General features: G+C 41.2%; 1 protein-coding gene across 1 annotated transcript in view; it reads right to left on the bottom strand.

The window, feature by feature from the left end:
- bckdhb (branched chain keto acid dehydrogenase E1 subunit beta) overlaps window positions 1-12,275 on the bottom strand; it is an 82,602-nt gene that overhangs the window by 28,252 nt on the left and 42,075 nt on the right. Inside the window, exon 9 of the mRNA XM_004541654.5 lies at window positions 5,444-5,530. Within this exon, the coding sequence (XP_004541711.1) occupies window positions 5,444-5,530 (87 nt within the window). The remainder of the gene's footprint in view (window positions 1-5,443; window positions 5,531-12,275) is intronic.

Below are 12,275 nucleotides of genomic sequence, written 5' to 3'. Positions count from 1 at the left end.
GGCCAGTGAATAACTGTTAAACCCCCACCGTGACAGTGCCACATGATTCAGTGCAATGTCATTTGTGGTTAGAGAGTGAAGCAGAAACTGGAGAACACCAAGCATAAGTTAGAAAACTACCATATTTGATACCCTACATAGGTTATGTTAAGTACACTCCAGTCTAATTGCTTGAAGCTGCCAAGAGCTATTGTCGTCCAGCGTGGTCACAATTATGCAGCATTTTATTATTTTCAAATGATCAGCCAAAGCAAGTACTTTTTTGGAACCTGAAGCTACTTTAGTCATGTCTGCAACGCTTTTGTAGGATGATTCACCATTTCTCTCTGTGCATCCCTGAGGTCCACAAAAGCATTGTCCTGAGCCTCATCTTTCTGCCCTACTGCGTCTGATCCAGACATCAGTAAAACACTTCGAAAAGGGCCAAAATGACACATCATTAAATCATGGCGGTGAGATCCAAAGCCTGATAAAGGAAACTTGCCAAGTCCTACCAAACACTCTTCTGTTCATAACACAAAACAGAAGATCGACTCCATCTGAGGATCTTTCTGTAAGAGCCCAAAAGTCTGAAGTAGATAGTAGTTGAATCCACGCTGTCTTCAAAATAACAGACTTTAGTTTAAACAGTGCTCCCAGGCAACTAAGTCCAGACTATACAAGCTTTACTGACAACCAGCGTATCTTTTTCTTCACTTGATTTCACAGTTGCGAGACCACACAAGTAAACAAAGAACTGTGGTATATGTTAGGACCTCGATTTTCCACAATACCACTAATCTGTCTCCAATATTCAGAAACTCTCCAGGATGTTATTGTTGTTGACGGGGACCTCTGACTCACAATCTCCCTAAAAGCTGTATTTTTAGAAGCTTTATTTATTATTCTTATTATTATCAAAGCTGAGTGGGACTGCACAATCACATTTAAATGGCCATTTTATTTTACAACTCAAAGGGAACACACATGACAGCATTTACTCTGCATTCAAGTGAGCAACAAAAGTTACAACAAACCAATCGCTTTGTGACTTTTCAAGCTGCGTCAAACAAAGACGGATTAACACTGTGTGCGAAGAACAAATATTTCTAGTAAAAACACATTAGAACTGAGGAAACCTCAGTGGTGAGCGAGTGGAAGGAAAACAAACTCAATGTTCTGGCAAAAAAAAGGACCATGCTTAACGTGGCACAACATCCCTACAAAAAGTGACTAGTCTGATATAATTGCAGGTTTGATTCTTCTACCTGACCAAGCTAAATCTGAAAGTGTGTCACCTTTTCCTTTACAAATCTGCTGAACACATGAGTTCAGCTCGAATCATGACTCACAGCCCTTTTAGGCAACATACAAGCATGTTTTTGGTCAAAACTGTCAAGCAGAGCTGAGAAAGGTGCTGTCATGTAGCCAGGCAAGTACATCTGGATCACTCCGGCACAAGGCAAAGTTTGACATGCTGCGCTAGGTAATGCCGATCGTTTATTATGCTGTCATGCCACGGGCTTGTAACTGGCTGCAGTCTTTAAAGTGTCAATGGCGCTGTGCTCATTTATTTTTAAGCGGAATGGCTTGTTGTAAAGCCATCACACTTTTTTTTTTAGTGAGACTGCCTTTTAGAAGATCTTCAACGAGCCCATTACGTTCTCTCTGATGAAGGGATATCTTTGATATAATTCATGGTTTTAAGAGTGCAACAGATGCCAGTCGGTCAAGTTGCATCCTGTTGAAGTACAACAATCAGCAACCGTAAAGATTTATTTTCCGACAAGAGCATCCAAATCTCCCGAGGCCAGGCAAAAACTGCAGATCCATGCAATCAGTGAATACACCAACAGTTTACATCATCTGTACACAATGTGAAAACATGGGAATGAGGTGGATGACTCACTGGCCATTTAAGCCCTAGCAAACAGGGGAGGGGGAGAAGGCAACATCTGACTTACAGTAAATGAGCATGGGATCGATTTTTTCATTTGACAGCTCCAACTCACGAGCATTAACAAGGAAACTGCTCCAGGTAATGCATAGTGTGTCATGCATACAATTAGGCTGATGACTTTTGAGGAGGTGGTCATAAAAGGGGAGATGTGTCATTTGTTAAGACACTAATTGCTCATCTAGATGGGAGTGCTAGTCGCTGCTACAGTGAGTGTCTCAGAGAGAGAAAACACCCCACACACTGAAGATAATTACCCCAGAACACAAGAGTAGATGCAATTAGGATGAAGGGAAAGGGAGGGCTTTTCATTTAGTCATGCATCGTACTTAGCTCAGAATTTGGCATCGACTGTCTCTGGCATGTTGTGGTTACGGTGTGCAGACCTTTTGCATTACCAGCAGCAAGCAATATTTCAGAAATCCAATACGAGCAGACAGCTCAGCTGGATTCACAACCCTTAGATGAGTAGCATCGTATTATCTGTGCAGCTAACAGTATTTTTGCTGAGTTTTAGTCTATTTTGTTTACACTCTTGTGCTAAAATTGTTATTACTGTATAGGAGGTAGGGCTGCATGATTAATCGTTAGAAAATTGCGATCTCGATACATACTTATGTGCGATCTCATTTCAAAATGACAACGATTTAAAAAAAAAAAAGAGAAAAAAAAAAAGACGACGACGATTGTACCGCATTTTGATCCGGGACGTAATCTGCATGAAAATAAGTGCTCACTCTTCCTGCTCAACAAATGACAAGGGCGGAGCCTTATACCACGTGACACAGAAGCTGTGCCGTGTGATGCTAAAATTATCAGGGAAAAAACAACAGAGAGCACGTCAGGGATGACGAGAAAGTGACAGGAGAAAATCCGTCCCGGTCAACCACCCAAACATCAATAACGGGAACCTTATACAGCGCTTCCCTATACACGTCAAACTCCCGCAGGCACAAAGAAATTACGGAGGCTATCACTTATCACCTGACCAAAGATATGGCTCCCATCAACACTGTGCAAAACGAGGGATTTAGGAAAATGATCAACACCCTAGACAAACGCTACACAGTGCCGTCCCGCAACTATTTTTCTATTGTTGCACTACCTGCTCTATACACGCAGTGTCGAGCAACGGTGGAGACGGAATTTCAAGCAGTACAACATTTTGCGGCAACAACAAAACGTGAGACATTTGTTGTTTTGATGTTTATTTATTGTTTTTATGTTCAGTCTCAACTGTTACGAAGTTGATGTGCAGTTAATAAGTGCAATAAATATTTATACTGGAAAAGAAAATCGTGAGAGAATCGTGATCTCAATTCTAAGCCAAAAAAATCGTGATTCTCATTTTATGCAAAATCGTGCAGCCCTAATAGGAGGCGAGATAATGTTCCAGGAAACAGCCCACAAAGGGCACCAGTGCAAGTAGTTAGAACAGCAGCTGTGCTGGAAGCTGTCTGGGCATACCTGAGAACATGAAATGGGAGATGGGCCAAATTAGAAATCAGGTTAAAAATGTTGTATATGCTATCATGTCATATCAGTGGTTAATTTATATGTTCAGTGAACAGTGTTTATTAAAATTTGATTGAACGGTTTGATGTCTTGGCCTGTATGCCCACAGGTTCCAAGCAAAAAAATGGAAATTCCAATATACTTAAGGAGAACCAAACAATGTCAAACAAAAAGTTAATATTAATAGATTCTGCCCATGTTACTCCTACGTTTCTACTGCTATCTAAGCTGATAATGCTCCAAGTTTGGGAACTGTAGTTGATATAGTACTAAAGTGGATGCCAGCAAGAAATATAATCATGCCGCTCAGTCTGTGAGTTAGCTGTGGGCTAGATTTTAAAAGACGCATTAAATGTTACTGAAGCAACTGAATCACTTGTGACACTGACAGAAGAAAGTTCCAAATGAGCTGACTATATGCCAGAGCTGGAAGTTTGCTTTATTATTTTGTGAAATCCCACAATATCAGGAATTTTAAGTAATCAGTTAGCTCTGTTTGCTGGAGGATCCACATGGGATCCCTGAGGATATCTTTAAGAGTCTGGAACTTTTTTGGAGTAGGGGTGGATATATGAATCAAGCTTCAGTGAAATCAGTTGAAAGTTATTTATATAGTACCAAATTACAAGAACTATAGCTTTATATTATCAGGTAAAGACCCAACAATACTAGAGAGAAAACCCCAACAATCAAACTACTCCCCGATGAGCAAGATTTGGTGACAGTGGGAAGGAAAACCTCCCTTTTAACAGGAAGAAACCTCTGGCAGAACTAGGCTCAGGGAGGGGTGGCCATGTGGCACATGGCTGGGTAGGAAGAGAGGACAAACACTAACACTAGTTAGCATTTAAAGTGTTTTATAAGAATTACGAATGCAAATAGCTGACCAAATGAATTTGACTAAGTGAAGATCAGCAAGTGTGACCACCTCTATAACGTTTTGGTAGTCTGGAACATTCAGGTGTGTTAATACAATGGCACAATCTTTAGGTGAGGGGAGGAAGACAGGACAAAGACACACTGTGGAAGAGTGCCAGAGATGAATAACTAATAATCAAATAAAAAGTGATATATAAACACAGAGTGTGTGATTGATCAGTTTGAAGATTGAGCCAAGAGTGTACCTCTCTTGAAACCATGCCTGGGTGTGTAGTTCACGAATCTCTCCTAGCCAGGTTGGTGGAGCAATTTTTCTGATGTATGTTATAGTGGTTTATAAGTTAAAAAAAAAAAAAAAAAAATCATACTGCCATTGGCACTATAAAGTATAAGATATATTTATGCACATCATCTGACAAAATTGATTTTGAATTAATTCTATATATGCTCATTTTTCGGGAAATCACATCAACACAACTGCACATTCAACATTCAAGCCAACCATGATTATATTTTACCGCACAATGACTGGCAGCATAGTTCCTCTAGAAATACAGAGTCAACTATTAGCAGTCCACATTTATCAGTGAATCTCTTTGACATAGGAAATGTCTCTTTATCCATTCTAAGCTATTTTATGGAGATTAATTTTCACTCGGGCTAGAGAATATGTCTGAGTTTCTGTTGACTCATAGAAGGAATATCATTTCTGATGCAAACTGCAGTGGTGAAGCACTAGAGGTTTCTAAAGTGCCTTAATTGATTGCCTCTGTGAGCTGTGTGTCAAAGCCACTGCTGCAGCTCCAGCTGCTGAGCGTGCTGGTTAGCAGCCAGATTAGCTGGCAAGCACCTCTCCTTTGACCTTACTCATAATCTTTGCTTCATGGTGCAAAGATCGGTGCCTCTTCTCAGCTCTACTGTAAACCCAGCTCGGAGGCAGGCCTCTCAGTTTTCAAAACCACAGCTCTGGGGAAATCAGTTAGAAGTTTTTAGGAGTTTTATATCTACCCCTGGGAGACAGATTGTCAAATAAAAGTCAACTATAGCACACTATCAGCATGGACACACAATCAGTGACATGCATGAATGCATACACTCATGGCCTCCACTCACCTGTACTGTAGAGCTGATTTCAGAAGCAAAGCCTCCTGTTACCGGTGCCTCATGACTGATAAGCAAGCGTCCTGTTTTGACCACCGACTGAAAAACAAAAAACACATAAATAAATCAGTGAGCCATCTCTAAACTTGAACAAGCCTTATAGATGGCAGATATGTAGGATTATGACTGAGAACACTTCCAAAATGAAAAGTTCCATCGAAAATCTACAACACTAAATGAAGAGTTAAACTCATGCAGGCAGTTTAATAACTGTGTGATTTTTGGATGTGTGAGACACTGTGTAGAGGTGAAAGCTTAACTACTGGAGGTGCTACTCCTTCAGCTGTATGTGGGCAGGGAGACTGGTGTTACAGAGTCAGAACGATTCACATGCGGCCTGCTGTGGTCAGCTATATCTGCTTCCTTCCCTCACTGTGCATGTGTGTGAGTGCATTTATAAAATGGATATGACACAACCGTACGAGCTGGAGGGCTGATTTAGGCTGGTACACTGGGCCAATGGGACAATCATGGACATTAGAGGTCTCAGCCTCCCAGGCATTTGCATTTGGGTTTTCTGAAACCTGACATTACTGCACAAGGATGCCTCTGCTCCACCCGTTATCTACCACAACATAAAACCAGTACTATACTATAATCTTATCCACTTGCCACTTGTCCAGACCAAAGCTATGTCTGTTCTCTGCAACTTCAGCAAGCCTTTTCTTTTACCCTCACCAGTTTGTTTCCATCAATAAAGTTAAGAAAAACACCTCTGATACCAGTGTTGAGCATATTTTTTGCCAGCATTGTTTTAAGATGTGCAACTTTCATGGAGTTACAAGAAGAGTAATCAAAAAAATTAGAACACTTTTTAATAATAGTATATTATCAAGTCAATTCAACTTGTGGGATATTGATCTGGTCAGTGAAGTAGCAGAGGGGGCTATTATTCAGTTTCAGCTGCTTTGGTGTTAAGACACACAATCTCAAGAGCATGGAGGAGATTCCAGGAGACGGGCAGTTACTCTAGGAGAGCTGGACAGGGCCGAGGAAGGTCCTGAACCCATCAGCAGGAGCGGTATCTGCTCCTTTCTGCAAGGAGGTACAGGATGAGCACTGCCAGAAATACAAAATGATCTATAGCAGGACAGTGGTGTCAATGTGGGCCCTGTCCTTACTGTGCAGCTCGATTGGCATTTGCAATAAAATACCAGAACTGGCAGCGCCACCACTGGTGCCCCATGCTCTCACATATAAAAGCAGGTTCACTCTGAGCACATGTGACAGATGTACTGCCTGTAAGACCATTCAGCAAGACTGATTTGGTGCTGGGTCAGTGATGATCTGGGGAGGCATATCCATAGAGCAATGCACAGAAAACTGCACCCTGACAATCATTAGGTGTTGAGATGAAATATTTGAACTTATTGTCACACCCTACTCTGGTGCCATGGGTCCCGATTTCTCACTAGTGCACCACAATGCCCGGCCTCATGTTAGGAGTATGCAGGCAGTTCCTGAAGGATGAAGGAACTGATACCATTGACTGGCCCCTGAACTCCACTGAACTAAATCTAACGGCACACCTCTGGAACATTATGTTTCGCTGCTAGGTTGCACCTACGACATTGTCAGGCATGCATACAAGCATGTGGGGGGCCTTACAAACTTCTGAGTACCATTTGGAGATCCTGCAATTAAATTTTGGCAAAAAAGACTGACCTCCTGTGTCATCTTTTCACTTTGATTTTTGGGGTGTCGTTGAATTTAGCACTGTTGATTGATAGAAATGTAATTGATCAACCAATGATGTGGCAAGCTTTCATTCTTAACACATTACCCAGTCCGTATCAGTATAGATATTTAGCATGATTTTTTGCTCCCAACACTAAGATCTGATGTTTTTTCAAAGTGTTCCTTTAGTGCTTTTGAGCAGTGTATATGACCAGCGTTTCCACTCATGGGCTCTGTGCATTTGTTTTCCACTGAAATAACTGTACCGCACAATACGCTCTTCATTTAGGCATGGCTGGGAGAACATCACATACTTTTCCATCCTTAAAAACCACAAACCAAACAGCCGTTGTAACCAAATAACCTGCTGAAAATAAGCATCACATGCCCATACGGCACTGTAAGTTAAGCCTGGGATTCACATACGCGCACAGAGGCAATGTTTACATTGCTGAGGTCTGGGGTTTTGGCTGTGAAGGACTAAATAACCGTGGCAAACTTGTGCCACTATCACTCACTTATTGGAGGCTAAATGAGTCAGGGCTGTGTCACTAATGTCAACATGCCACAGGGTACACTGGAAATATTGTGTTGCAGGCTGGGCTTATAGAAGTTAAACTTAACACAGTAGAAACCTAATTTCAAGTCAATTCACTGAGGCTGAGTGCTGTTTTTAGCAATCCATAACCAGCTGAGGTAAATGAGTTCAGTGTGCAAAATTCACTGATGATATGACACTATGCTCAGGAATGTGGAAGTTAATAACAGCACTGGAAGACAATAACAACAGTTGGTGATCTACACTAGAAGGAGGAATCAAGCGAGGAGCTGAGAGCTGGGCGATGTCTTGATGTGACATGTTGCTGTCAGCATTGCCTTGGCGAAATGACTCATCCAGGTCTGGTGAATAAACAGAGCCGCTGTCCAATCTTTTCCCCCGCCCCGATGGTGAACCCATTGCTCAGCTTATGCAAACACACACCCACGAAGACAATGCTAACATAAGTTCCAATTTACACTGTGACGCCAGCATCGCCTTGATCGATCCCCTCTTGTGGGCCATGTCCCCGAGGGAACACCCCTCATAGTACTCGCTGCACCAGTGCATTCTTCAGATGCTTATGACACAAAAGGAGCCTGCCACTGTTTATACAATATCGTGGGATAGAATTTCAGACACTAGAGGCTCAGGGAAAAAAAAAACAAAAAAAAACTTGTGACCTATTTAATAGACTTGTGCAAAACCCATGCAGCTTAAATGCACAGAGACAGTTACTGGCAGTGTGTCAGCTAGCTGGCATAAGCTAAGTTAGTTAGAGCTATACTTTAGAAGCTGTGCTGGATGCCAGCGCACAATATGACAATATGTTTGGAAAATGGCAAAATGCAGTAATGTCTGGGGCAGCTAAGTGGCAGCCGGTGTGCTGCTACAGTAGTTAATGCAATTTATAAGATGGGTTGAAGTTACTGCATTTAAGAGAAACAGTCAAAGCTGCACCGACAGATTAAAACCAAGAAACGTTTTGGTACCCTGTTGCTGACTGCATTGACTGACTGATGTATGAGTTTGAATTGATACATGCCTATGCTGGATATGATCAGGCTATATCTTGTTCAAACTGCAACCTTGCCTTGGGTTAGTTCCTGAATATGAGACTTGGCTTTGCATTTGCTGTATTTAAGTTGTTTCATTTGGTGCAGAGCAAGGGTGGCAGTAAAAGGCTTCCTGTTGTCTTACTCTTGCATTTTACTGTACTGGCAAAAGAAACGTGTAGGAGAAAACACAAGCAGCCCATGCTGGGAATGTCATTAGTTTTACAAGTACTTTGGTAGTAAACCAATTCCAGGTCAAACAAAATGGATAATTTTGCTACAGAAAAAGAAAGGGAATCACCAAAGTCTTTTAGGAATTACTCCATTTAATAACAGTCTATAGATTTGAATCTAAACCAGCTTCACTGTGTCAGTGGAGAAAAAAAACAGACGATCACATCATCCGTACGAAATTTAACAGTGACCTGCTCCCTTTATGTTTTTTTTCCAGTCTGGACACAGACGTGTCTTTTAGACTGACAACATCCCTTGAGCCACCCTGTTAGTGACTAAAACATAGTCAAATTCAAACTTAGTTTCCAGTCCTCAGGATTTATCCTCGGGGGACCATGGACAAGATTTTAAGATAATCCATTATATACATTTCAATCTGGGACAAAGATAGCCCAACCAGTCATCCACCAACGTCTGTTAAAGAAGGAAAAATAAAACACAAGAACCATTTTATTCATGTCTATAAGGACCTACTATTAACAAATTTTCCCCTCTGTCTTTCAATATACTCTATTCAGCATCTACAGAAGGCCAAATGTAATTGGTTTGGTAGTCTTATTCCAGCCTATCCATGGCTGGATTTACACCTCAGCTGTCAGAGTCATTCACCTCACCTCACCACCAGAGGTTCAATTACATTACATTTAAAATAAAATAAAAAAAGGAGGACACACACACAAACTCAGTTGTTTTTTTTACATCTCTGACAGGACCCTGTTGCAGCGCACCAACACAGTAATTGTGGCTGTGGCCTTTAACTTGGTTGCTTCCGGTTGCTGGAAGGGCTTTCAGGAGACAGAACCATGCACTCTCATCATGCGGTTTGACCCTTTTCTCTAAACTCGTCCTGTCCTCTTATTTGCCCATAACAGCCACCTTCCATGTCGGTAAAACTGGGAGCAAAGCTGCTACTTTCAAGACAGCTGTGGAGCCAGGGGAAATACATCAGACACTGTAAGAAGATGACCAGTTAGATGTGTCCAATGCAAGAAATTATATGTCTTCAGTGTGCAAAAGACTGTTAAACATGTCATGAATCTTTCAATATAACCTCAGGAAGACATTCTGGCAGGGGGATCCCTTTGTTATGATTACATCATGGACACGTGCCTGATGGGTTTATTACTCTGCGGCTCATATCTACTGAATCAAAGAGCCTTTACTTACCAAAATAAAAGCAGAAGAACAGAAGACTGCAGCAATATTAATTGGGAGGATGAGAGTGGAAGTGAGAAAAGGCAAGTTGAAAACACGAGTTCGGAACGGAGACCGAAAATGTTCTTAAACCTGTTGTTTTAAGCACATTTGTGTTTAGAGGAGATCTTGTTCTGGTGAAGAAGAGTGCATTCAAAACAAAACTTAATTGTGAAAATCTATTTTATAGGGTGGTGAATGATGAAAAAACAACAACAAATGGAATACATTCAAATGATTATGTGCAGTGGTTTTAATGTATTAGTCTTTTTAAAAATGTTGATCTGCTTCATCTTTAATTTGTTCTATTGCACAACATTCTCGGACTGATTAAACTCTGAATCTGTCCTTAAACAGTCTGGCTTCTGAGAAAAACCAACAAACTTTAAGTTGTGCTATAAATCAGTAAACTTGTCATTTACTATGAGAATTTTCCCAGACAATAATTACATGTCCAAACAAGGATACACACCCAGGGCCATGCTTGATTTAAGTGCCAGCTTGGTCACTGACAGTAGTTTCCCTTTAGGTTAAAGACTCAATTTGGAAAAAATAAAATAAAAAATAAAATAATTAAATAAATAAATAAATGCAGTGCTCAGGTATCCCTGTCTAGTTAACTGGATGCTTGATGCAGCTACCAAGCCAGAGTCTCAAATCTGTATGAAGCTTGTTTGTTACATCCTGCTCCCTGCCCTGGCCCTGAGTCAAAGTGAAGGCTCCTGGCTCATGGTGGCTGGTGGTAGTTGGGCTGGGCGACAGCTCTGGTGGCTACAGCTTTACTACTCATTGTGCAGCAGGGCTGTTATTTGATGCCGGAGTCGTTCCGCTGGCTGCAGAGGAAATGTCATGTTTGCTGCCATTCCCATACACACCCAAACCTAATGAGCAGCATGGAGCCCATCTTCAGCATTTTCTCCATCCTCGCTACAAGGATTTGCCTTTTCCTCCACCAGGCTCCTTCCTGACTCTTGCTCCTCTGTGCTGTGGTCGGTCTGTCTCATTCTCGTCACCCATCTTTTTTTTTTTTCTTCATTCCTCCCACGATCCAGCCTTCAAACCATCTATTTATCCTACTCTGTTTTCATGAAGCCTGTTTTCTCAGTCGCAGCGCTCACCCCAGTATGTGGCCTCACCACTCTGAGGCTGGCGGCCAATGACCTGGCATGGCCTCAGAGGGTAAGGTCAGAACTGTCACTCTCCCATGGCACATAAACTCAAACACACACAGAGACATACATACACACACACACACACACACACACACACACACACGGTGGGGGCCACAAAGACGTGAACAAATACACACACATAATTATAAATTATGTACCACACACTACTTAATCAGATTTGATTCATTTACATTTACATTAAGCAGAAAGAAGACATCTAAAAAGACAGTAGCATATTTATACAGTATGTAGTTATCACCAGAGGTGGGACCAAGTCATTGTTTTGCAAGTCTCAAGTAAGTCTCAAGTCTTTATCCTCAAGTCTCAAGTCAAGTCTCAAGTAATGTCAGGCAAGTCAGAGTCGAGTCTCAAGTCACTGGTGTAAAAGTCCGAGTCAAGTCACAAGTCTGAAACTTGGAATTTCAAGTCCTTTCGAGTCTTTAAAAAAAAAAAAGAAAAAATAATGTTGCAGTTATGCTAAATGTAAATATTAGACCATGTAATTTTAAAATCTGTGTTTTTCTCAACACATGACAAAATAGTGAACTTAGAAAATATACACAAATTGTGAAATTGCACCTCTTTAAAATGCAGCTCAATTAAACCTAGCTCCAAGAATAATTTTCACCGACAGTTCTGAGATAAGCTGCATGTTATTCTTGGATGCGGTTGTAGGACCAGCTTTAAAATCGCATGACAAAAATATCATACACATTAAAAAAAAACTGTATCACCAACGTAGCCTGGACAACATTTGCTAGTTAGATGAAGTCAGCTATCTCATCTTAGAATATTTATATGTATATTTATAATCATACGGTTCTTGGAGTGAGTGCATACACTCATGAAGTTTAGTAACTTCCGGTCACTGCAACAAGCCCAGGTACAGTTTACCGACGGATGGGTGCAGGACC

Source organism: Maylandia zebra, linkage group LG11, assembly GCF_041146795.1.
Source record: "Maylandia zebra isolate NMK-2024a linkage group LG11, Mzebra_GT3a, whole genome shotgun sequence".
In the NCBI taxonomy this organism is placed as follows: Eukaryota; Metazoa; Chordata; class Actinopteri; order Cichliformes; family Cichlidae; genus Maylandia; species Maylandia zebra.
Note: the sequence above shows the minus strand (reverse complement) of the source record. Positions and strands in the feature narration are given on the sequence as shown.